Source organism: Ovis canadensis, chromosome 5 (genome assembly GCF_042477335.2).
Source record: "Ovis canadensis isolate MfBH-ARS-UI-01 breed Bighorn chromosome 5, ARS-UI_OviCan_v2, whole genome shotgun sequence".
Classification (NCBI taxonomy): Eukaryota; Metazoa; Chordata; class Mammalia; order Artiodactyla; family Bovidae; genus Ovis; species Ovis canadensis.
Genome location: NC_091249.1, coordinates 16,002,541 through 16,029,460, shown reverse-complemented (window position 1 = coordinate 16,029,460; position 26,920 = coordinate 16,002,541). Strand labels below are relative to the sequence as shown.

The window sequence follows — 26,920 nt, the reverse complement described above, 5'->3', positions numbered from 1 at the left end:
TAGAAGTGAAAAGGAGAGGTTATGACAGATATAAGAGACTGTAACAAGCAACTGTATGCCAACAAAATGGACAACTTGGAAGAAATGGACAGATTTTTAGAAAAGTTCAAGCTTCAAAGACTGAATCAGGAAGAAATAGAAATTATGAACAAGTCAGTTAGAAGCACAGAAATCAAAACTGTGATAAAACATCTCCCCCAAAACAAAAGTACAGGGCCAGATCGCTTCCCAGGTGAATTCTATCAAATATTTAGAGAAGAGCTAAGGCCTATCATTCTTAAACTCGTTCAAAGCATTACAGAGGAAGGAACACTTCCAAACTCACATTCTGTGAGGCCACAATCACCCTGATCCTGAAACCAGATTAAAGACAGCACAAAAAAAGAAAATACAGGCCAGTATCACTGATGAACATAGATGCAAAAATCCTTAACAAAATTCTAGCAAACAGAATTCAACAACACATTAAAAAGATCATGCACCATGGTCAAGTCCAGTTTATCTCAGGGATGCAAGGATTCCTCCATATATGCAAATTAATCAATGTGATATATACCATATTACAAATTGAAAGATAAAACTCACATGATAATTTCAATAGATGCAGAAAAAGATTTTGACAAAATTCAGTACCCATTTATGATAAAAACTTCAAAAATGGGCAAAAAGGAACCATGATGACCCAAAATCTCAACATAATAAAGCCCATATATGGTAAACCTACAGCAAACATTATTCTCATTGGTGTAAAACTGAAAGCATTCTTTCTAAGTTCAGGAACAAGACAAGGGTGCACACTCTTGCCACTGTTACTCAACAGAGTTCCGCAAGTCCTAACTATGGCAATCAGAGAAGAAAAAGAAGTAAAAGGAATCCAGAACAAGATTAAAGAAAAGAAAAGAAGTAAAACTTCTTAACAGAAAAGAAGTAAAACTCTCACTGTTTGCTGATAAGATACTATACATAGAAAACCCTAAAGACATTATCAGAAAATTACTAGAGCTAATCAGTGAATTTAGTAAAGTCACAGGATACAAAATGAATACATAGATCACTTGTTCCTATACACTAACAATGAAAAATCAGAAAAAGAAATTAAGGAACCAATCCCATTTACCATTGCAACAAAAGGAATAAAATATCTAGAAATAAACCTACCTAAGGAGACAAAAGAGCTGTATGCAGAAAACTATAAAACACTGATAAAAGAAATCAAGATGACATAAACAGATGGAGAGATAGTCCATGTTCCTGAGTTGGAAGAATCAACATTGTGATTATACTACCAAAAGCAATCTACAGATTCATTGCAATCACTATCAAATTACCAATGGCATTTTTCAAAGAACTAGAAAGAAAAATTTCACAGTTTATATGGAAACACAAGAGACCCCGAATAGCCAAAGTAATCTTGAGAAAGAAGAATGGAGCTGGAGAAAAGAGACACAGATGTAAAGAACAGACTTTTGGACTCTGTGGGAGAAGGCGAGGGTGGGGTGATTAGAGAATAGCATTGAAACATGTATATTATCATATGTAAAATAGATGACCAGTGCAAGTTCGATGCATGAAGCAGGGCACTCAAAACCGGTTCTCTGGGACAACCCAAGAGATTGGGTGGGGAGGGAGGTGGGAGGGGGGTTTAGGATGGGGGGACATATGTACACCCATGGCTGATTCATGTCAATGTATGGCCAAAACCACCACAATACTGTAAATTAATTTGCCTCCAATTAAAAAAAAAAAATGGAGCTGAAGAATCAACCTTCCTAACTTCAGACTATACTACAAAGCTATAGTCATCATGACAGTATGGTACTGGTGCAAAAACAGAAATATAGACCAATGGAACAAGATAGAGAGCCCAGAGATAAACCCACACCCCTATGGGTACTTTGTTTTTTACAAAGGGGGCAGGAATATACAATAGGGCAAAGATAGCCTCTTCAATAAGTGGTGCAGGGAGAACTGGACAGCTACATGTAAAACAATGAAATTGGAACACTTCCTAACACCATAAACAGAAATAAACTAAAAATGGATTAAAGACCTAAATGTAAGGCCAGAAACTATAAAACTCTCAGAGGAAAACATAGGCAGAACACTATGACATACATCATAGCGAGCTTCTCTATGACCCACTTCCTAGAGTGATGGAAGTAAACAAGTGAGACCTAATTAAACTTAGAGGCTTTGCACAGCAAAAGAAACTATAAGTAAGGTGAAAAGATGACCCTCAGAATAGTAGAAAATAATAGAAAATGAAGCAACTGACAAGATTGATTTCTAAAATATACAAGCTGCTCATGCAACTCAATACCAGAAAAGCAAACAACCCAATCAGAAAGTGGGCAAAAATCTAAACAGACATTTCTCCAAAGAAGACATACAGATGGGTAATAAACACATGAAAATATGCTCAGCATCACTCATTATTAGAGAAATGCAAGTCAAAACTTCAATGAAATACCCCTCACACTGATCAGAATGTCCGTCATCAAAAAATCTACAAACAATAAATGCTGGAGAGGGTGTGGAGAAAAGGGAACCCTCTTGCACTGTTGGTGGGAAGGTATATCGATACAACCACTATGGAAGACACTATGGAGATTCCTTTAAAAACGGGGAATAACACTGCCATTTGATCCAACAGTCCTCTTACTGGACATATACCCTAAGAAAACCATAACTGAATAAAACATGGATCCCAATGTTCATTGCAGCACTGTTTACAATAGCTAGTGCATGGAAGCAACTTAGATGTCCACTTACAGATGAATGAATAAAGAAGCTGTGGTGTATATGTATATACACAATATTATGTGTACCAGCCATATTACCCAGCCATAAAAAAGAACACATTTGAGTCAGTGCAAATAAGGTGGATGAACCTAGAGCCTATTATACAGAGTGAAGTAAGTCAGAAAGAGAAAAAGATAATATTTTAATGAGTATATATGGAATCTAGAAATATGGTACTGATGAACTTATTTGCAGGTCAGCAGTGGAGGTGCAGACATAGAGAACAGACTTACGGACATGGGGAGACGGGAAGGAGAGGGTGGGACAAATGTAGGCAGTAGCGTGGAAATGCATTACACTGCCGTATGTAAAGTGGATCCGTTCAGTTCAGGTGCTCAGTCGTGTTCGACTCTGCAACACCATGGACTGCAGCACGCCAGGCCTCCCTGTCCATCACCAACTCCCAGAGCTTACTCAAACTCATGTCCCTCGAGTCAGTCATGCCAAGCAACCATCTCATCCTCAGTTGTCCCCTTCTCCTGCCTTCAGTCTTACCCAGCATCAGGGTCTTTTACAATGAGTCAGTTCTTCGCATCAGGTGGCCAAAGTTTTGGAGTTGCCGCTTCAGCATCAGTCCTTCCAATGAATATTCAGGACTGATTTCCTTTAGGATTGACTGGCTGGATCTCCTTGCAGTGGATAGCCAGTGGGAATTTGTTCTATGATTCAGGGAACTCAAACTGGGAATCTGTGACAACCTAGAGAGGGGGCGAGGTGGGAGGGAGATTCAGGAGTGAGGAAACATACGTATACCTATGGCTGATTCATGTTGATGTATGGCAGAAACCAACACAATATTGTAAAGCAATTATCCTTCAATTAAAATAAATTTTAAAAGAAAATAAGTGACAAAATAACATGGCTACAGAAAGTTGCAAAAAGTTTGCAGAAAAAGGAACATTCTGATAAGTCTTGGATTTGGTCAGGATTTTCTAAGGTTGGATTAAATTTAATCAGGGAAATGGATTTTATTAATAGTAGGCTGATACAGAACTGGATTTGCTTCTCTGTCTCACAGGAGAACAGAGTTTTCCTGGAATGCTGCTTTTGATAAAAGGTATGAGTTTCTGTGCCTTTGAAGTGAAGTGAAAGTCGTTCAGTCCTCTCCGACCCTTTGCGACCCCATGGACTGAGTCCCTTGAATTCTCCAGGCCAGAATACTGGAGTGGGTGGCCTTTCCCTTCTCCAGTGGAGCTTCCCAACCCGGGGATTGAATCCAGGTCACCTGCATTACAGGCAGATTCTTTACCAGCTGAGCCACCAGGGAAGCCCAAGAATACCGGAGTGGGTGCCTTTACATAATCTGTTTAGTCTTGAAATATTTTTTTCACCTTACCTCATTGTTTCACAACGAATTATGATCCTATATAACCAAGTGTTTCAAAACTTTTTGAAGGAAGTTCCTGGCAGTCCTGTGGTGAGGGCTCTGTGCTTGTGCTGCAGGGGACACGGGTTTGATCCCTGATCAGAGAAGATTTCACAAACTGCATAGCGTAGCCATAAAAGCTTTTTGAAATTTTTGACAGACTTCCCAAATGTGAAATTCAAATTAAAGTTCTTTTGATCTTCAGCTGACTTTGGGGTACTTTAAAGGGACCCAGGAGCATCCCAAAGAGAGGTCCTAAACTACTCCATGGGGTCGCTAAGAGTCAGACATGACTGAGCGACTTCACTTTCACTTTTCACTTTAATGCACTGGAGAAGGAAATGGCAACCCACTCCAGTGTTCTTGCCTGGAGAATCCCAGGGACGGGGGAGCGTGGTGGGCTGCTGTCTGTGGGGTTGCAGAGAGTTGGACACGACTGAAGTGACTTAGCAGCAGCAGCAGCAGCAGCAGCAGTACTAGTATGTTAAATTACATGGGAAACACTGTCCAGACTCGCTGTTGCCTATGTTAGATGGATGGAATCATCAGACTCTTCTCAATTTTATGATAGCCACCAAACAAATAGGGGAGAGGGTTTGGGGTTCTTCTGCTGTCTAATGTCTTACCTTACTCTTTGTCCAAAAATCCCCTATAGGAATACTCCCGCCTCTAGGAATTCAGTTTTTTTTAAAAATATAAATTTATTTTAATTGGAGGTTAATTACTTCACAATATTTGTATTGGTTTTGCCATACATCAATAAGAATCTGCCACAGGTATACATGTGTTCCCCATCCTGAATCCCCCTCCCTCCTCCCTTCCCGTACCATCCCTCTGGGTCATCTCAGTGCACCAGCCCCAAGCATCCAGTATCATGCATCGAACCTGGACTGGCGATTCGTTTCATTTATGATATTATACATGTTTCAATGCCATTCTCCTAAATCATCCCACCCTCTCCCTCTCCCACAGAATCCAAAAGACTGTTCTATACATCTGTGTCTCTTTTGCTGTCTTGCATACAGGGTTATCGTTACCATCTTTCTAAATTCCATATATATATGCGTTAGTATACTCTATTGGTGGTTTTCTTTCTGGCTTACTTCACTCTGTATAATAGGCTCCAGTTTCATCCACCTCATTAGAACGGATTCAAATGTATTCTTTTTAATGGCTGAGTAATACTCCATTGTGTATATGTACCACAGCTTTCTTATCCATTCATCTGCTGATTGATATCTAGGTTGCTTCCATGTCCTGGCTGTTAGAAACAGTGCTGCAATGAACATTGGGGTACACATATCTCTTTCAATTCTGATTTCCTTGGTGTGTTTGCCCAGCAGTGGGATTGCTGGGTCATAAGGCAGTTCTGTTTCCAGTTTTTTAAGGAATCTCCACACTGTTCTCCATAGTGGCTGTACTAGTTCACATTCCCACCAACAGTGTAAGAGGGTTCCCTTTTCTTCACACCCTCTCCAGCATTTATTGCTTGTAGACTTTTGGATCGCAGCCATTCTGACTGGCATGAAATGGTACCTCAATGTAGTTTTGATTTGCATTTCTCTGATAATGAGTGATGTTGAGCATCTTTTCGTGTGTTTGTTAGCCATCTGTATGTCTTCTTTGGAGAAATGTCTGTTTAGTTCTTTGGCCCATTTTTTGATTGGGTCATTTATTTTTCTGGAATTGAGCTGCAGGAGTTGCTTATATATTTTTGAGATTAGTTGTTTGTCAGTTGCTTCATTTGCTATTATTTTCTCCCATTCTGAAGGCTGTCTTTTCACCTTGCTTATACTTTCCTTTGTTTTGCAGAAGCCTTTAAGTTTAATTAGGTCCCATTTGTTTATTTTTGCTTTTATTTCCAGTATTCTGGGAGGTGGGTCATAGTGGATCCTGATGTGATGTATGTCAGAGAGTATTTTGCCTATGTTCTCCTCTAGGAGTTTTATAGTTTCTGGTCTTACGTTTAGATCTTTAATCCATTTTGAGTTTATTTTTGTGTCTGGTGTTAGAAAGTGTTCTAGTTTCATTCTTTTACTAGTGGTTGACCAGTTTTCCCAGCACCACTTGTTAAAGAGATTGTGTTTAATCCACTGTATATTCTTGCCTCCTTTGTCAAAGATAAGTTGTCCATAGGTGTGCGGATTTGTCTCTGGGCTTTCTATTTTGTTCCATTGATCTATATTTCTGTCTTTGTGCCAGTACCATACTGTCTTGATGACTGTGGCTTTGTAGTAGAGCCTGAAGTCAGGCAGGTTGATTCCTCCAGTTCCATTCTTGTTTCTCAAGATTGCTTTGGCTATTCGCGGTTTTTTGTATTTCCATACAAATTGTGAAATTATTTGTTCTAGCTCTGTGAAAAATACCGTTGGTAGCTTGATAGGGATTGCATTGAATGTATAGATTCCTTTGGGTAATACACTCATTTTCACTATATTGATTCTTCTGATCCATGAACATGGTATATTTCACCATCTATTAGTGTCCTCTTTGATTTCTTTCACCAGTGTTTTATAGTTTTCTATACATAGGTCTTTAGTTTCTTTAGGTAGATATATTCCTAAGTATTTTATTCTTTTTGTTGCAATGGTGGATGGAATTTTTTTCTTAATTTCTCTTTCATTTTCTCATTATTAGTGTATAGGAATGCAAGGGATTTTTGTGTGTTGATTTTATATCCTGCAACTTTACTATATTCATTGATTAGCTCTAGTAATTTTCTGGTGGAGTCTTTAGGGTTTTCTATGTAGAGGATCATGTCATCTGCAAACAGTGAGAGTTTTACTTCTTCTTTTCCAATTTGGATTCCTTTTATTTCTTTTTCTGCTCTGATTGCTGTGGCCAAAACTTCCAGAACTATGTTGAATAGTAGTGGTGAAAGTGGGCACCCTTGTCTTGTTCCTGACTTTAGGGGAAATGCTTTCAATTTTTCACCATTGAGGATAATGTTTGCTGTGGGTTTGTCATATATAGCTTTTATTATGTTGAGGTATGTTCCTTCTATTCCTGCTTTCTGGAGGGTTTTTATCATAAATGAATGTTGAATTTTGTCAAAGGCTTTCTCTGCATCTATTGAGATAATCATATGGCTTTTATTTTTCAATTTGTTAATGTGGTGTATTATATTGATTGATTTGCGGATATTGAAGAATCCTTGCATCCCTGGGATAAAGCCCACTTGGTCATGGTGTATGATCTTTTTAATGTGTTGTTGGATTCTGGTTGCTAGAATTTTGTTAAGGAGTTTTGCATCTATGTTCATCAGTGATATTGGCCTGTAGTTTTCTTTTTTTGTGGCATCTTTGTCAGGTTTTGGTATTAGGGTGATGGCGGCCTCATAGAATGAGTTTGGAAGTTGACCTTCCTCTGCAATTTTCTGGAAGAGTTTGAGTATGATAGGTGTTAGCTCTTCTCTTCTGGACTTGGGCTTTTGTTTGCTGGAAGATTTCTGATTATAGTTTCAATTTCCATGCTTGTAATGGGTCTGTTAAGATTTTCTATTTCTTCCTGGTTCAATTGTACTTTTCTAAGAATTTGTCCATTTTTTCCATGTTGTCCATTTTATTGGCATATAATTGCTGATAGTAGTCTCTTATGATCCTTTGTATTTCTGTGTTGTCTGTTGTGATCTCTCCATTTTCATTTCTAATTTTATTGATTTGATTTTTCTCTCTTTGTTTCTTGATGAGTCTGGCTAATGGTTTGTCAGTTTTATTTATCCTTTCAAAGAACCAGCTTTTGGCTTTGTTGATTTTTGCTATGGTCTCTTTTGTTTCTTTTGCATTTATTTCTGTCCTAATTTTTAAGATTTCTTTCCTTCCACTAACCCTGGGGTTCTTCATTTCTTCCTTTTGTAGTTGCTTTAGGTGTAGAGTTAGGTTATTTATTTGACTTTTTTCTTGTTTCTTGAAGTATGCTTGTATTGCTATGAACTTTCCCCTTAGCACTGCTTTTACAGTGTCCCACAGGTTTTGGGTTGTTGTGTTTTCATTTTCATTTGTTTCTATGCAATTTTGATTTCTTTTTTGATTTCTTCTGTGATTTGTTGGTTATTCAGCAGCGTGTTGTTCAGCCTCCATATGTTGGAATTTTTAATAGTTTTTCTCCTATAATTGAGATCTAATCTTACTGCATTGTGGTCAGAAAAGATGCTTGGAATGATTTCAATTTTTTTGAATTTACCAAAGCTAGATTGATGGCTCAGGATGTAATCTATCCTGGAGAAGGTTCCGTGTGTGCTTGAGAAAAAGGTGAAATTCATTGTTTTGGAGTGAAATGTCCTATAGATATCAATTAGGTCTAACTGGTCTATTGTATCATTTAAAGTTTGTGTTTCCTTGTTAATTTTCTGTTTAGTTGATCTGTCCATAGGTGTGAGTGGGGTATTAAGGTCTCCCACTATTTTTGTGTTATTGTTGATTTCCCCTTTCATACTTGTTAGCATTTGTCTTACGTGTTGTGGTGCTCCTATGTTGGGTGCATATATATTTATAACTGTTATATCTTCTTCTTGGATTGATCCTTTGATCATTATGTAGTATCCTTCTTTGTCTCTTTTCACAGCCTTTGTTTTAAAGTCTATTTTATCTGATATGAGTATTGCTACTCCTGCTTTCTTTTGGTCTCTATTTGCATGGAAAATCTTTTTCCAGCCCTTCATTTTCAGTCTGTATGTGTCCCCTGTTTTGAGGTGGGTCTCTTGTAGACAACCTATATAGGGGTCTTATTTTGGTATCCATTCAGTTTTGGTTGGGGCATTCAACCCATTTACGTTTAAGGTAATTATTGATAAGTATGATCCTGTTGCCATTTACTTTATTGTTTTGGATTTGAGTTTATACACCCTTTTTTTGTTTCCTGTCTAGAGAATATCCTTTAGCATTTGTTGGAGAGCTGGTTTGGTGGTGCTGAATTCTCTCAGCTTTTGCTTGTCTGTAAAGCTTTTTAATTTCTCCTTCATATTTGAATGAGATCCTTGCTGGTACAGTAATCTGGGCTGTAGGTTATTTTCTTTCATCACTTTAAGTATGTCTTGCCATTCCCTCCTGGCTTGAAGAGTTTCTATTGAAAGATCAGCTGTTATCCTTATGGGAATCCCCTTGTGTGTTATTTGTTGTTTTTCCCTTGCTGCTTTTAATATTTGTCCTTTGTGTTTGATCTTTGTTAATTTGATTAATATGTGTCTTGGGGTGTTTTGCCTTGGGTTTATCCTGTTTGGGACTCTCTGGGTTTCTTGGACTTAGGTGATTATTTCCTTCCCTATTTTAGGAAAGTTTTCAACTATTATCTCAAGTATTTTTTCGTGGTCTTTCTTTTTGTCTTCTTCTTCTGGGACTCCTATGATTCGAATGTTGGGGCGTTTAACACTGTCCTGGAGGTCTCTGAGATTGTCCTCATTTCTTTTGTTTTTCTTCTTTCCTTTCTGATTCATTTATTTCTACCATTCTATCTTCTAATTCACTAATCCTATCTTCTGCCTCTGTTATTCTACTATTTGTTGCCTCCAGAGTGTTTCTGATCTCATTTATTGTGTTATTCATTATATATTGACTCTTTTTTATTTCTTCTAGGTCCTTGTTAAACCTTTCTTGCATCTTCTCAATCCTTGTCTCCAGGCTATTTATCTGTAATTCCATTTTGATTTCAAGATTTTGGATCATTTTCACTATCATTATTTGGAATTCTTTATCAGGTAGATTCCCTATCTCTTCCTGTTTTATTTGGTTTGGTGGGCATTTATCCTGTTCCTTTACCTGCTGGGTATTCCTCTGTCTCTTCATCTTGTTTATATTGCTGCATTTGGGGTGGCCTTTCTGTATTCTGGCAGTTTGTGGAGTTCTCTTTAGTGTGGAGTTTCCTCACTGTGGGTGGGGTTGTACAGGTGTCTTGTCAAGTTTCTTGGTTAGGGAAGCTTGTGTCGGTGTTCTGGTGGGTGGAGCTGGATTTCTTCTCTCTGGGGTGCAATGAAGTGTCCAGTAATGAGTTATGAGATGTCAATGGTTTTGGAGTAACTTTGGGCAGCCTGTATATTGGAGCTCAGCGCTGTGTTGCTGGAGAATTTGGGTGGTACGTCTTGCTCTGGAACTTGTTGGCCCTTGGGTGGTGCTTGGTTTCAGTGTAGGTATGGAGGCGTTTGATGAGCTCCTGTCAATTAATGTTCCCTGGAGTCAGGACTTCTTTGATGTTCTCAGGGTTTGGACTTAAGCCTCCTGCTTCTGGTTTTCAGTCTTATTTGTACAGTAGTCTCAAACTTCTCCTTCTATACAGCACCGTTGATAAAACATCTAGGTTAAAGATGAAAAGTTTCTCCACAGTGAGGGACACCCAGAGAGGTTCACAGAGTTACATGGAGAAGAGAAGAGGGAGGAGGGAGTTAGAGGTGACCTGAATGAGATGAAGTGGAATCAATAGAGGAGAGAGCAAGCTAGCCAGTAATCACTTCCTTATGTGCACTCCACAACTGGACCACTCAGAGATATTCATGGAGTTATACAGAGAAGAGAAGAGGGAGGAGGGAGTTAGAGGTGACCCGAATGAGATGAAGTGGAATCAAAAGAGGAGAGAGCAAGCTAGCCAGTAATCATTTCCTTATGTGCACTCCACAACTGGACCACTCAGAGATATTCATGGAGTTATACAGAGAAGAGAAGAGGGAGGAAGGAGACAGAGGTGGCCAAGAGGATAAAAGGGGGGAATCAAAAGGAGAGAGACAGATCCAGCCAGTAATCAGTTCCCTGGGTGTTCTCCACCGTCTAAAACACACAGAAATTCACAGAGTTGGGTAAAGAAGAGAAGGGGGAGGGAGGAGACAGAGGCGACCCAATGGAGAAAACAGAGAGTCTAAAGGAGGAGACAGCAGTCAAGCCAGTAATCTCGCTCCCAAGTAAAAATGGGTACTGAAGATTGGGTTCTTAAAGGTACAGAATTGATAACAAATACCAAAAAGCAAAGATTAGAAATCTAGAGTACAGTTTGGAATTTCAAAAATACAATATTAAAGAAAAGAAGAAAAAAAAAAAGAAAGAGAAAAAAAGAAAAAAAAAGTCACAAAAATTATTAAACATATATATATATGAAGTTTGCTTTAAAAAAATAGGGTCTTTTTTTTTTTGTAAAGTAATAGTAGGTTATAAAAGTGAAAATTAAAGGAGTAATAGAGGACTTAAAAATTAAAAAAAATTAAAGAAAAAGAATGATCGTAAAAATAGTAAAAATATATCTAGGACTTTCTCTGGTGGTGTTGTGGGTATTGTGGGGTCAGTTCATTTTCAGATAGTTCCTTGGTCCGGCTTATATTCCTCAAGGTCTATAGGCCCCTTCCTATGCAGTCGGTAGGTACTAACGACAGGGTTTTAATCTATTGCACCTGCCACTTCCAAGGGGGTTCCTTCTGTTTTAGCTTCTTCTGTTTGCTGGTCTCTTCAGTGTCTGATTTCCGCCCTGACACAAATGGGGTGGTGGTAGACACTTTTCTTAGGCTCACTTGTTCAGTTGCGCTGTGGGGAGGGAGGGACACTGCAAACAAATAACACTGGCATGTGCTCGCAGTGCCTCAGCCACGCTGGGCCTGCCCCCACTCACGGCGCGTGTGCCCTCCCTGCCCACGCTGCTCAGGCTCTAGGTTGCTCCACCGGGAACTGTCCGAGGCCAGCCCGGGGCTGCATGCACCTCCCAGGTCTAAGCCGCTCAGGTTCAGGCACTCAGGTAGTCCTCAGAGGCGCAGACTCGGTTGGGCCTGCGTTTTGTGCCCTTCCCAGGTCCGAGCAGCTCAGGTGATGAGGTATTTGGCGAGTCTGGTCGCTGCGACTTATCCCCTCCCCCGTCCCTGCTGCTCGGTTTTCTGGGTATACAACCTGCGCACCTTCTCAGGCGGATGTTGACCATCCAGAACCCCAAGAAGTCTTAGCAAAGAAGCCTGCTTACAGTTTTGTAGATAATGCCTCTCTGGGGCTGCGATTGCCCCCTTCTGGCTCTGGCTGCCTGTCACCGGAGGGGGAAGGTCTGCAGCCGGCTATCTCTGTTCAGTCCTTTGTTCTGTGCACGGGCCTGGCCTGGCGGTGTCTTAGGTTAGGGCTGGCTTATCCCACAGTCTGGTTTGCTAGCCCAAGTTAGTTCGCTCAGATTGCCCTCGGGGCATTCAGGCCAGCTCCTTACTCTAAGCGATGCAGCCCGCGCCTCCCTGCCCAGCCCCCGCTTGCTAGTGGCGGGTGCACGCCTCTGCGCTGCTTCTCCGCTGGAGGAGTTACCGTTGGGCTCTTAATCTGTGGGTTTTAATTATTTATTTATTTTTCCTCCCTGTTATGCTGCCCTCTGTGCTTCCAAGGCTCGCCACAGACTCGGCAGTGAGAGTGTTTCCTGGTGTTTGGAAACTTCTCTCTTTTTAAGACTCCCCTCCCAGAATGGAGCTCCATCCCTACCTCTTTTGTGTCTTTTTTTGTCTTTTATATTTTTTCCTACCTCCTTTTGAAGACAATGGGCTGCTTTTCTGGGTGCCTGATGTCCTCTGCCGTTATTCAGAAGTTGTTTTGTGGAATTTACTCAGCGTTTAAATGTTCTTTTGATGAATTTGTGGGGGAGAAAGTGGTCTCCCCACCCTATTCCTCCGCCATCTTAGGACTGCCTCCCTAGGAATTCAGTTCTTGACCCCTGTGGCGTTTTCCTTTGCTCCCAACTCCAGTTCCTCCTTTTTGCTAGGACCCACTTCACTTCAGGCCTTGGCAGCCCATACACTGCTTAGGACAGCCTTTTAGGTGGATGCTGCCCAGAAGCCCACATTATAAACTTTATAGATGCTCAGTCTCGGGGAAGACACCTCGAGCATAAGGAAACTTACTATAGGGCATAAGCTTTAAAGACATAGACCCCCTCAGGCAGAGTCCTGGCAGTGTCCTGGTACAAACCTCCCCCTGCCCATGACCCTTGTGAAAGAGGCCAAGTCAACCAGTGATGTCTAGTTAGACGTCCAGTTAATCAGACTCTCCAGTTGGGAGAGTAGAGGACACTCAAAATCCCATTGGGTAAGAAGGGAATTTCGGAGAAGGCAATGGCACCCCACTCCAGTACTCTTGCCTGGAAAATCCCATAGACAGAGGAGCCTGGTAGGCTGTGGTCCATGGGGTCGCAAAGAGTCGGAGACGACTGAGCGACTTCCCTTTCACTTTTCACTTTCATGCATTGGAGAAGGAAATGGCAACCCACTCCAGTGTTCTTGCCTGGAGAATCCCAGGGATGGGGGAGCCTGGTGGGCTGCCGTCTATGGGGTCGCACAGAGTCGGACACGACTGAAGCAACTTAGCAGCAAGAAGGGAATGTGGAGGACACTCCGACCCACTTCTGGCAAAACCCTCCTAGTAAATGTCTCTGCGATGCTGAAATTCATTTCTAGGAATGCTCTTTACCAGTTGCAGTCTACTCAACATGGGAGGATCCTCTTCTAAGCTAGGAGCCCATTTGAGAATATAATTCCTTGGAGGGAGCAAAAGCCAAGGAACCACATGATCCAATGTGTATCAGAAGAGATGAGAAAGTGTATAAAAAAGGCCAGTTGATTATAAAAAGTTTAAAGGAGTGAACCAAGAAGAAAAAGAAAATTCAGCTCTCTTTCAGGGACAGCTTATGAACCTTTTAGAAAATTTAGTAACATTGATTCTCCTACTCCTGAGTGTCAACCTCTGCTTCTACAACATTTTCTCAGCCAGTCCAACCCTGATATTATGCCCACAAAACCCCTAGAGGTAGGTAGCCTTTATGGTATTTAATAATCAAGATCAAGTTGAGGAGGAAGAAAGAACCAATGTGAAAATAGGCAGACCAGGGTTCATACTTAACTGATGGCTGCTGCTGTCAGTCATGCCTTGCAACCTCAGGGCTACCCAAGGGAGCCAAGGAAGTTTAAACATTCATTTGAAGGTAAACCAGCAAGGGATTTCCTTTCCAACCCTGGCTTGGCAGGATGGCACCAGCAAAGAGGGGCAGCAAGAAGAAGGGCTGGTCTGCCATCAATAAGGTAGTAACCAGAGAATACAAGCATATTGACATTCACAAGCATATCCATGGAGTGGGTTTCTGAAAGCGTGCCCCATAGGCGCTCAGAGAAGTCCAGAAAGTTTCCATGAAGGAGATGGGAACCCCAGATGTATGCACTGACACGAGGTTCAACAAAGCTGCCTGGGCCAAAGGAACAAGAAGTGTCCCACATCGTATCTGTGTGTGGTTGTCCTGGAAATATAATGAAGGTTCACCAAAGAAGCTCTATATGTTGGTTACCTATGTACCTGTCACCACTTTCAAAATCTACAGTTAAGGTGGATGAGAACTAACTGCTCATTGTCCAGTAAAGTTATTAAACCGTAAAACAAAAACAAAACCCAGCAAGGGCTTCAAATGCAAGTCAGCTGGCCACTGGGCCTGTACATACCAGAAAGGAGTCCCCTGGTCCATGCCCAGACTGGTCCATGCCCAGTCTTCAAACACGCTTCCAAGGTCATTGGAAGTGGGACCTTTCCTGGTTCAAAGGGGAAGAGGATGCCCATTCCTGAGGTGGCCATGCTAGGTGACCAAGGAAGCCTGGTACCTCCCTCCCACATAAGATATCTATCTCCACTGAGGAGCCTTGGGTGGTTTTTGATGTAGCAGGTGAGAAAATCCATTTTTTTTTACCTGATACAGAAGCTACTCAGTCTGTCCTAATCTCTCATGCTGGGCCTCTCCTCTAAAAGCTATACATTGAGTGATGTCAGTGGAAAGCCTTGCACCCATTACTTCACTGGGCCTTTTCACTCGCCAATTTGGACAGTGGCTTCACATGCCTTTTTAGTTGTGCCTGAGTGTCCTACCTCTTGGAGAAGGAAATGGCAGTCCACTCCCATATTCTTGCGTGGAGAATCCCATGGAGAGAGGAGCCTAGTGGGCTACAGTCCACGAGGTCACAAAGAGTTGGACATGACTGAGCGGCCACATAGCAGCAGTCCTGCCCCACTGCTGGGGAGAGACCATGTGGGCTCCTTCAGAGCCATGTTAGGACTAGGAGGCACCAGGCAGCCCCTTTTCTTGACTCTAAATCAGCTAGAGGAACAAGGGCTTTTTCCCAGCCATATTCTACACACAATAAACCCCACAGTTTCAGACAAAGGAATCCCTGGGAAGGCTATAAATGCCCAACCTGTAAAAACTAGCTTTAAGGCAGAAGTCACTTATTCTGACAAGAGACAGTATCCCATAAAGTTGGAAGCAAAAAGGATTTGCAGCCTTCATAGATAAATTCTTAAAACATGGCCTCTTAGTGCCCGGTCGGTCTCCCAGCAATACCCCTATTCTGCCAGTTGTTAGGTCAAACGGGGACTATCGAATGGAACGAGACCTTAGAGCGGTAAGTGATGCAGTGGCCCCTGCACATCGCCTCTTGGGCAACCCTTATATTAGTCAAGCTTCCTGGAGACCCTAATGGTTTACTGTGGTCCACCTCCAGAACGCCTTCTTTTCTCACCCCAGTTCGTTGTTCATCACGGTCTCTTTGCCTCTGAGTGGACTAACCCTCACTCAGGCCAAATGCAAGAATATACCTGGACAGTATAGCTTCAGGGGTTTCAGGACAGCCCACGCTTGTTCTCCCAGGCCCTAGGAAAGGAATGGAAGGAAATACACCTAAAAGAAGGATGATTCTACAGTGTGTGGATGATATGTTAATATGTAGCCCCACAATGGAGACCTCAGATCAGAATACCCTTGAAGTCCTTGATTTCCCTGAGGCCTGGGACTAAAGGGTCTCCCACATAAAGGCACAAATCTCAAAGCAACAGTTTAAATATCTGGGATATGTTATAAACCCTGGAAGTAGACAGTTATTTCCAGATAGAAAACAAGGTATATTAGGCCTAAACATCCCAAAGATAAACATATTTGTACCTTCTTAGGCATGGTAGAATTTTGTGGAATTTAAATTCCAGGATTTAGTCCAATCTATATGAAGCAACTAAATGCCCAGATACAGAACCATTTCTTTGGACTGTGGAACAAGAAGAGGCTTTTAGTAATATCAAACAGGCCCTCACCTGAGCTCTTATTCTGGGCCTCCCTTTATTTGTTTGCTTAACTTTTTATTTTATATTGGAGTATGCTGGAGAAGGAAATGGCAACCCACTCCTGTGTTCTGCCCGGAGCATGCTGCTGCTAAGTCGCTTCAGTTGTGTCCGACTCTGTGCGACCCCATAGACAGCAGCCCACCAGGCTCCCCCATCCCCGGGATTCTCCGGGCAAGAACACTGGAGTGGGTTGCCATTTCCTTCTCCAATGCATGAAAGTGAAAAGTGAAAGTGAAGTCGCTCAGTCTTGTCTGAATCCTAGCGACCCCATGGACTGCAGCCTACCAGACTCCTCCGTCCATGGGATTTTCCAGGCAAGAGTACTGGAGTGGGTTGCCATTGCCTTCTCCGATATTGGAGTATAGGTAATTAATAATGATGTGTTAGTTTCAGGTGTATAGCAACGTAATTCAATTATATACATATCTGTTTTTTTCCAAATTCTTTCCCATTTAGGTTGTTGTATAATATTGAGCAGGAAACAGGGATCAAGACCATCCCCATGGAAAAGAAATGCAAAAAAGCAAAGTGGCTGTCTGGGGAGGCCTTACAAATAGCTGTGAAAAGAAGAGAGGTGAAAAACAAAGGAAAAAAGGAAAGATACCAGCATCTGAATGCAGAGTTCCAAAGAATAGCAAGAAGAGATAAGAAAGCCTTCTTCAGCAATCAATGCAAAGAAATAGAGGAAAACAACAGAATGGGAAAGATTAGAGATCTCTTCAAGAAAATTAGAGATACCAAGGGAACATTTCATGCAAAGATGGGATCGATAAAGGACAGAAACAGTATGGACCTAACAGAAGCAGAAGATATTAAGAAGAGGTGGCAAGAATACACAGAAGAACTGTACAAAAAAAGATCTTCACGACCCAGATAATCACGATGGTGTGATCACTCATCTAGAGCCAGACATCCTGGAATGTGAAGTCAAGTAGGCCTTAGAAAGCATCACTGCAAACAAAGCTAGTGGAGGTGATGGAATTCTAGTTGAGCTATTTCAGATCCTAAAAGATGATGCTGTGAAAGTGCTGCACTCAATATGCCAGCAAATTTGGAAAACTCAGCAGCGGCCATGGGACTGGAAAAGGTCAGTCTTCATTCCAATCCCAAAAAAAGAGCAGTCGCAAAGAATGCTCAAACTACCGCACAATTGCACTCATCTCACATGCTAGTAAAGTAATGCCCCAAATTCTCCAAGCCAGGCTTTAGCAATACATGAACTCCCTGATGTTCAAGCTGGTTTTAGAAAAGGCAGAGGAACCAGAGATCAAATTGCCAACATCTGCTGGATCATTGAAAAAGCAAGAGAGTTCCATAAAAACATCTATTTCTGCTTTATTGACTATGCCAAAGCCTTTGACTGTGTGGATCACAATAAACTGTGGAAAATTCTGAGAGATGGGAATACCAGACCACCTGACCTGCCTCTTGAGAAACCTATATGCAGGTCAGGAAGCAACAGTTAGACCTGGACATGGAACAACAGACTGGTTCCAGATAGGAAAAGGAGTACGTCAAGGCTGTATATTGTCACCCTGCTTATTTAACTTCTGTGCAGAGTACATCACAAGAAACGCTGGGCTGGAAGAAGCACAAGCTGGAATCAAGATTGCCGGGAGAAATATCAATAACCTCAGATATGCATATGACACCACCCTTATGGCAGAAAGTGAAGAGGAACTCAAAAGCCTCTTGATGAAAGTGAAAGTGGAGAGTGAAAAAGTTGGCCTAAAGCTCAACATTCAGAAAACTAAGATCATGGCATCTGGTCCCATCACGTCATGGGAAATAGATGGAGAAACAGTGGAAACAGTGTCAGACTTTATTTTTTGGGGCTCCAAAATCACTGCAGGTGGTGACTGCAGTCATGAAATTAAAAGACGCTTACTCCTTGGAAGGAAAGTTATGACCAACCTCGATAGCATATTCAAAAGCAGAGACATTACTGTGCCAACTAAGGTCCGTCTAGTCAAGGCTATCGTTCTTCCTGTGGTCATGTATGGATGTGAGAGTTGGACTGTGAAGAATGCTGAGCGCCAAAGAATTGATGCTTCTGAACTGTGGTGTTGGAGAAGACTCTTGAGAGTCCCTTGGACTGCAAGGAGATCCAACCAGTCCATTCTGAAGGAGATCAGCCCTAGGATTTCTTTGGAAGGAATGATACTATAGCTGAAGCTCCAGTACTTTGGCCACCTCATGTGAAGAGTTGACTCATTGGAAAAGACTCTGATGCTGGGAGGGATTGAGGGCAGGAGGAGAAGGGGGCCACCGAGGATGAGATGGCTGGATGGCATCACTGACTCGATGGACGTGAGTCTGAGTGATCTCTGGGAGATGGTGATGGACAGGGAGGCTTGGCGTGCTGTGGTTCATGGGGTCTCAAAGAGTCGGACACGACTGAGCGACTGAACTGAACTGATAATATCGAGCAGAGTTCTGTGTGTTATACAGTAGGTCCTTATTGGTGAACCATTTAAAATGTAGCAGTGTGTACATGTCATTCCTAAACTCCCTAACTATCCCTTCTCCCCCTCTTCCCCACCCTAGTTTCTTCTCTATGAGTCTGTTTGTAAATAAGTTCATTTGTATAATTTTTTTTTTTAGATTCCACATATAAGCAATATCATATGATACTTCACTTTTCTAACTTACTTCACTCAGTATGGTAGACTTTAGGTCAACCCATGTTGCTGCAAATAGCATTATTTCATTCTTTTTAAATATTTATTTATTTTTATTTTTGGCTGTGCTGGGTTTTTGTTGCTGGATATATGCCCAGGAATGGGATTGCCGGATGATATGGTAGCTCTATGTTTAGTTTTTTAAGGAACCTCCATAGTTTTCTCCATAGTGGCTGTACCAATTTACATTCCCATCAGTGGTGTAGGAGAATTCCCTTCCCTCCACACCCTCTCCAGCATTTATTTGTGGATTTTTTGACAATAACCATATTCACTGCTGTGAGGTGATATCTCAATGTCGTTTTTTTCTGCATTTCTATAATAATTAGTGATGTTGAACATCTTTTCATGTGCTTCCTGGCCATCTGTATGTCTTCTCTGGAGAAATGTCTATTAGATCTTCTGCCTATTTTTTGACTGAGTTGTTTGTTTTGATGATATTGAGCTGCATGAGCTGTTTGTAAATTTTGGAGACTAGTTCTTTGTCAGCCACATCACTTGCAAACGTTTTCTCTCATTCTGTGGGTTGTCTTTTCATTTGGTTTATGGTTTCCTTGCATCACTGACTCGATGGACGTGAGTCTGAGTGAACCCCGGGAGTTGGTGATGGACAGGGAGGCCTGGCATGCTGCGATTCATGGGGTCGCAAAGAGTCAGACACAACTGAGCGACTGAACTGAACTGAACTGATGGTTTCCTTTGGTGTGAAAAAGCTTTTGAGTTTAATTATGTCCCATGTGTTTATTGTTATTTTTTAATTTCCATTACTCTGGGAGGCAGATCAAAAAAGATATTGCTGCAATTTATGTCAGAGAGTGTTCTGCCTGTGTTTTCGTCTAAGAGTTTTATAGTGTCTGGTCTCACATTTAGGTCTTTAGTCTCATTTTGAACTTCGAATATTGTAATTTAATTTTTTTACACGTAGCTGTCCAGTTTCCGAGTACCAGTTATTGAAGAAACTGTCTTTCCATAATTGTACAATCTTGTACCCAGTGTCACAGATCGATTGACCATAGGTGTGTGGGTTTATTTCTGGGCTTCCTATCTTGTTCCATTGATCTATATTTCTCTTTTGGTTCCAGTATCACACTATTTTGATGACTACAGCTTTGTAGTATAGTCTGAAGTCAGGGAGCCTGATTCCTCCAGCTCTGTTTTTCTTTCGAGGTTGCTTTGGTTCTTCGGGGTCTTTTGTGTCTCCATACCAAATTTAAGAATTTTTTTTTTAATTCTAGTTCTGTGAAAAATGCTGTAGGTAATTTGAAAGGAATTGCATTGAATCCATAGATTGCCTTGGGAGTGCGGTCATTTGGACAATGTTGACTCTTCCAGTCCAAGAACACGGTGCATCTCCCCATTTATTTGTGTCGTCTTCAGTTTGCTTCACTAGTGTCGTATAGTTTTCGAAGTCAGGTCTTCTGTCTCCTTCAGCAGGTTTATTCTTAGGTACTATATTCTTTGTGATGTGTTGGTAAATGGGATTGTTTCTTTAATTTCTCTTTCTAATCTTTCATTGCTAGTATATAGAAAAACAATAGATTTCTGTGTATTAATTTTGTAATCTATAACTTTGCCAAATTCATTGATGAGTTCTAATAGTTTTCTGGTAGTATCGTTAGGATTTTCTATGTATAAGTATCATGCAAATAGTGACAGTTTAACTTCCTTTCCAATTTGGATTCATTTTATTTCTTTTTCTTTTCTGATTGCCATAGCTAGGGCTTCCAAAACTATGTTGAATGAAAGTGGTGAGAGTGGAAATCTTTGTCTTGTTCCTGAGCTTAGAGGAAATGCTCTCAGCTTTTCACTGTTGAGCATGATGTTAGCTGTAGGTTTGTCATACGTGGCCTTTATTATACTGAGATATTTTCCCTCTGTGCCCTCTTTCTGGAGACTTTTCCTTATAAATAGGTGTTGAATTTTGTCAAAGCTTTTTCTGCCTCAGTTGAGATTATTACGGGTTTTAATTCTTCAGTTTGTTGATGTGGTATATCACACTGATTGATCTGCAGATACTGAGAAATCCATGCATCCCTAGGATAAATCCCACATGATCATGGTGTATGATCCTTTTTAATGAATTTTTGGATTCCTATTGCTAGTATTTTGTTGAGGATTTTTGCGTCTATGTTCATCAGTGATATTGGCCTGTAATTTTCTGTTTTTTTTTTTTTTTTGGTGATATCTTGGTCTAGGTTTGTTTTTTTTAACTATCAAACTATTTCAATATTTAGTTTCATTTTAAAATTAAAATTATTGGACAATTTTTTGCAATTTAAAATTCTTAATTAGAGGTGAGGAAAACATTAATAAGCCATTAGTTATTGACAACAAATACAATTATCAACCATGCATTTAAAAAAGCCATGTTAAAGAGTAAAAAGTTTCAATTATACTATTTAACCAAAGGAAATCTCCTTTACCTCCTTATTTCTAATTATAACATTCTCATTTTGACATAATTTACACCTTTTTCACCCAATTAATACAGTGTAAACAAAATTTTTCCAAATGTTAAGACTTTACCGTTTATGACATATGACATAACTGTAACTCTTTAAAAGTTCCTTAAAAGAAATTTGAAATTTTAATTTTCATTGTGAACCTGTCTGATCAAAAAGTAAAGGACATCACTACCACATGAATTAAATAATGGAATAAAAAACAAAAGTGGTATCTGTATAATCGGCAAATTATCTGATAAGACATTTTAACTACTTCACATTTCTGCTTAGCACAAGTGAGAATAAACTGGTTCCAAGGTACTACAAGCCTTGGCATTTTTCCTCTTAGCTTTAAATCATAGTATTACTCTACTCAAGTAATCTCTAAGAAAATGGCAATGTTCATAAGTACAAAAATTATTATATCCAGTAGGTGGTATTCTACATAATTCTTTATAAAATTAGATTTTTTAAAATGCAGAATATCTGGTAATTACCAGTATCTCAAAAGCAAAAATGAGAAAAATACAGAAAATAGAAGCACTCATTGAATAATATTTTGCTTTGAGGAAACCAGAAATGATTTTATTCCAAGAAATAAGTAATAATGATGAGATGTAACACACCATGTATCTTTTAAGCCACACCACGCTTTTCTGCTCAGAACAATTCTGATTTTTACATTCTTAATCTCCTTTGTCCAGAACAGGACCCCATTTGAAGTCATTATTTGAATAGAGTTCATAATCTAAAGCCACTTTTCTCCACAGGATGTTTTCATTTTAGTGTTTACACAAAAGCTGCAAAAAGGCAAATGAAAGTCAGTTATAAGAACTTGTAGCGTAATAAATGTCAATTACAGTAACTGTCACAGACTTCTATACAGAAGCCAAGAAGCTGCTACAGTGCAGGTGAAAACTAAGATGATTCCTCCATATACTCAGAAGCACTCATATTACTTCGTTTAGTAATACCATCATAAGATCCAAAAAGGGAAACCTTAATGGGTCCTTTCAAAGATGCATAATTTTCCAAACAGTTTTCCTCTGGACACACAGCCTGTACATTCCTTCAGTCCTTTTTCAGTCGTTTAGTTTTTGCAATATTTTCTTGACGTTTTTGTTTCTTCTTTTGCTCCTTTTCCCTGGCCTCAATCATCCTGGCCAATTTCCAAGACCGCACAGCACTTGCTAGAAACAGTGGAGTCAGAGCCAAAATAACTCTTGTAAGGAAGCCATATGGGTCCTTTGCAGCCCATTCCACAACATACTCAGCCCGAGCCTTTAAATGAAACATCTCTGTGGGGGCCTTATGCTTGAGTAGTGATCTCTAATTTCGTCCTGGGATTAGCAGCCAGTCACAATTTCAGATGACCTTTGGTTGGCTGTCTTTTTCTCTAACTTTACCAATACAGTTCTGAGAGAAGGCTTGAATTCTATATACTCCCATGCACCTCAATTTTGGACCCCGAGTGCAAGCGCCCTCCACACCAAGGAATAAATATTCTTCTTCTTCCTTCCGAAAAGAATTGACCAGACTTGATCTTCGGACCAGACCCGCATGGCACCTGAAGCTGAGGGCGCCTCACAGCCAGCCGCACTTTCCCTTCCTTGTGTGTTCCCCTCGCTCTTTCTTCCTTCCTCCCCGGCACCACTGCGGCCTCGCTTCCCTGACCCTGCAGCACCGGCTGGCTGCGGGGCTCCAACAGCCGGCGGTCCCGGGAACCAGCGGTCGTCCCCACCGCACCCTGGGCTGCCGGCGCCGCGCCCTGGCCATCTCCGCTGAGCACCGGGGCGAAACAGCCGCGCCGGCCTCCACCCGCCCCCCTACATCTGGGGGGCATGGTGGCTTCGGACCCCCACTCCCGACTCACCTCTTGGTCTAGTTTTGGCATAAGGGTAATGGTGGCCTCATAGTCTAAGTTCTGGAGTTTTCTTTCCTCTGCGATTTTTTGGAACAGTTGTAGGATAGGTGATAACTCTAAATGTTTAATAGACTTTGCCTTCACAGCCGTCGGGCCCTGGTTTGGTGAGAGTTTTTCATCATGGTTTCAATTTCAATGCTTGTGATTGGTCTGTTCATATTTTCTGTCTCTTCCTGGCTCTGTCTTGGGAGACTATGCCTTTCTGAGAATTGTGTCAAGTTCTTCCAGGTTGTCCATTTTATTGGCATACAGTTACTTGTCCTAGCCTCTTATAACCCTTTGTATTCCTGTAGAGTCAGTTGTAACTTCTCTTTTTTCAAAATTTTATTGTTTGAAGCTCTCTCCCTTTTTTCTTGATGAATCTGGCTAAAGGTTTATAAATTTTGTTTATTTTTTCAAAGAACTAGCTGTTATTTCATTGATCTTTTCTGTTGTTTGCTTCATCTCTATTTCATTTTATTTCTGCTCCTATCTATGATTTCTTCCTTCTGCTAACTTTAGGTTTTATTTGTTATTTCTCTAGTTGCTTTAGGTATAAGTTTAGGTCGTCTATTTGACATTTTTTTCTTGTTTTCTGAAGATTGCATTGCTATAACCTTCCCTCTTTCAACTGCTCTTGCTGTATCCCATAGGTTTTGTTTGCTTGATTGGTTTTCTGGTTTTTTTTTTAGTTTGTTTTTGGTGATGTCATGTGACATGTGGAGAGTCATCCCATAGATTTTGGGTCATTGTGCTTCCATTTTTGCTTGCCTCTAGGTATTTTTTTATTTCCTCTATGATTTCTTCAGGGACCTATTAGTTGTTCAGTACCATATTGTTTAGCCTCCACTAAACTCCACTGTTTGTGTTTTTTACAGTTTTTGTCTTGTAATCTACTTCTATTTCTAATCTCATAGTGTTGTGGTCAAAAAAAGAGAATTGATATTTCAGTTTTCTTAAATTTATTGAGGCTCACTTTGTGGCCCAACATGTGGTCAGTCCTGGAGAATGTTCAGTGTATACGCAAGAAGAATGTGTCTTCTGCTGCTTTTGGATGGAATGCTTTATAAATATCAAGTCCATCTGATCTGATTTAAGGAAGGCCTATGTTTCCTTATTGATTTTTCTGTCTGGATGATATGTCCATTGATGAAAGTGGTGTGCTAAAGTCTCCCACTATTATTGTGTTACTGTCAATTTCTCCCTTAATGGTGATTAGTATTTGCCTTATATATTGAGGTACTCTTGTGTTGGGTTCATAGGTACTTAAAATTGTTTTATCTTCTTGGATTGACCTCTTGATCATTATGTAGCATCCTTGTCTTCTGTAACAGTCTTTATTTTAAAGTCTATTTTATCTGAAATGAATATTGTTATTCCACCTTTGTTTTGATTTCCATTTGCATGGAATACCTTCTTCCATCTCATCACTTCTAATCTGTATGTGTCCCTAGGTCTGAAATTGGTCTCTTGTAGACAGCATATATATGGGTGTTGTTTTTGTATCTGTTCAGCCAGTCTGTGTCTTTTGTCTCATGCATTTAATCCATTTACATTTAAGGTAATTATTGATACGTATGTTCCTATTGCCATTTTCTTAATTATTTTGTGTTTTTTTATAGGTCTTTTTTAGTCCTTTCCTCTTTCGTTCTTTTGTGGTTTGATGGCCATCTTTAATGTTTTGTTTGTTTTTTTCTTTTTTGTATGTGTATCTCTTGTAGTTTTGGGGTTAGCTGTTCCCATGATGGTTTGATATAGCAGTCTGTATATGTACAAGGTTATTTTAAGTTACTGGTCTCTTTCCCACCTTGAGAAGTTTCTTTAGCATTTATTGCAAAGCTGGTCTGGTGGTGCTGAATTCTCTTGGCCTTTGTTTGGCTGTAAAAATATAATTTCCCTGTCAAATCTGAATGAGGGCCTTGCTTGGTGGAGTATTCTTAGTTGTAGGTTCTTCACTTTCATCATTTTAAATATATCATGCCAGTCCTTTCTGGCCTACAAAATTTCTGCTGAAAACCTGATGATAACCTTATGGGAGTTCCCTTGTATGTTATTTGTTAATTTTTCCCTTATTGCTTTTAATATTTTTTCTTTTCTTTATTATTTTTTTTCTATTTGGTTGCTACATGTCTCAGCATGTTCCTCCTTGGGTTTATCCTGCCTGTGACTTTCTGCACTTCCTGGACTTGGCTGACTGTTTCCTTTCCCATGTTAGGGAAGTTTTCAGCTATTATTTCTTCAAATAATTTCCCAGGTCTCTTCTCTCTCTCTCTTCTCTTTCTGGGATTCCTATAATGCGAATGTTGGTGTGTTTAATGTTGCCCAAGAGGTCTCTTAGACTCTTCGTTTCTTTCCATTCTTTTTTCTATATTCTGTTCTGTGGCTGTGATTTCTACCCGCTACCTTCCAGGTTACTTATCTGTTCTTCTGCCTCAGTTATTTTGCTATTAATTCCCTCTAGTGTATTTTTCATTTCAGTTATTGTAGTGTTCATCTTTGTTTGTTCTTTAATTCTTCTAGGTCTTCGTTAAACATTTCTTACACGTTCTCAATTCTTAGCTCTGTCCTTTTTCTGAGATCTTGAGTCTTTTTCACTATCATTATTCTGAATTCTTTTTCTGGAAGATTGCTTAACTCTGCTTCACTTAGTTGTTTTTCTGGGGTTTTATCTTTTTCCTTCATCCGGGACGTATTCCTCTGCCATTTCATTTTGTCTTACTTTCTGTGATTGTGGTTTCCCTCCTGCAGACTGCAGAACTGAGGTTCTTCCATCTGCTGTCTGATCTCTGATGGATGAGGCTATGAAAGAGGTTTGTGCAAGCTCCCAGGTGGGGTGGACTGATGGTAGGGCTATGTCTTATCACATTGGTTGGCAGGGCTGTGCTCCATAAAACTTTAATCTCTGTATTGGTTGGCAGGGCTGTGCTCCATAAAACTTTAATCTCTGTCTGCTGATGGGTGGGGCTGTGTTCCCTTCCTATTGGTTTGGCCTGAGGCAGTGCAGTACTGGAGCCCTCAGGCTGTTTTGTGGGCAAATGGTGGCCTCCTGGAGGGTTCATGCCAACTAGTACTTCCCAGAACTGCTGCTGCCAGTGTATCTGTCCCCACAGTGAGCCACAGCTACCCCTTGTCTCTGCAAGAGACTCTCCAATACTCGCAGGTAGGACTGGCCCATTCTCTTATGTGGTCACTACCTTTTTCCCTTAGTTCCCGATGTGCCTGAGACTGTACGTGTGCCCTCCAAGAGTGAAGTTTCTGTTTTCTCCAGTCCTGTGGAAGTCCTTCAATCAAATCCCACTGAATGTCAAAGCCAGATTCTCTAGGGACTCCTCTTCCCATTGACAGACACCACACCCCCCCACCCCCAACTGGCTGGGAAGCCTGATGTGGTGTTTAAAACTTTCATTCCAATGGGAGAACTTCTGAGGTACAATTGCTTTGAGATTGTGGGTTGCCCTCCTGGTGGGTATGAGATTTGATTTTACTGTGATTATGCCTCTCCTGCTGTTTCATTGTGGCTTTTGCTTTATCTTTGGAGGTAGGGTATCTTTTTTGGTATGTTCTGGTGTTGTTTTGGTCAGTGGTTATTCAGCAGTTAGTTGTGATCCTTGTGTTCTTATAAGAAGGGGTGAGCGCACCGCCCC

The 26,920-nt window shown here is 40.7% G+C and overlaps 3 protein-coding genes across 3 annotated transcripts in view; 2 read left to right on the top strand and 1 right to left on the bottom strand.

The window, feature by feature from the left end:
* Positions 1-26,920, top strand: part of SQSTM1 (sequestosome 1) — an 86,599-nt gene that overhangs the window by 12,098 nt on the left and 47,581 nt on the right. The gene's annotated exons all lie outside the window — the stretch shown is intronic.
* On the top strand, positions 14,121-14,540 carry LOC138440716 (large ribosomal subunit protein eL31-like). Its single transcript, XM_069590413.1, is given in 1 exon segment — positions 14,121-14,540. A coding segment is annotated over 1 exon segment (351 nt). The 3' UTR covers positions 14,472-14,540.
* Positions 22,390-23,655, bottom strand: LOC138440717 (small integral membrane protein 15-like). The gene has a single exon (XM_069590414.1). The coding sequence runs from the start codon at positions 22,667-22,669 to the stop codon at positions 22,445-22,447; it is 225 nt and encodes a 74-aa protein (XP_069446515.1). The 5' UTR covers positions 22,670-23,655; the 3' UTR covers positions 22,390-22,444.

Coding starts and splice junctions, on each gene's coding strand:
- LOC138440717 (XM_069590414.1), bottom strand. CDS start 22,669: ATGTTTCATTTAAAGGCTCGGGCTGAGTATGTTGTGGAATGGGCTGCA.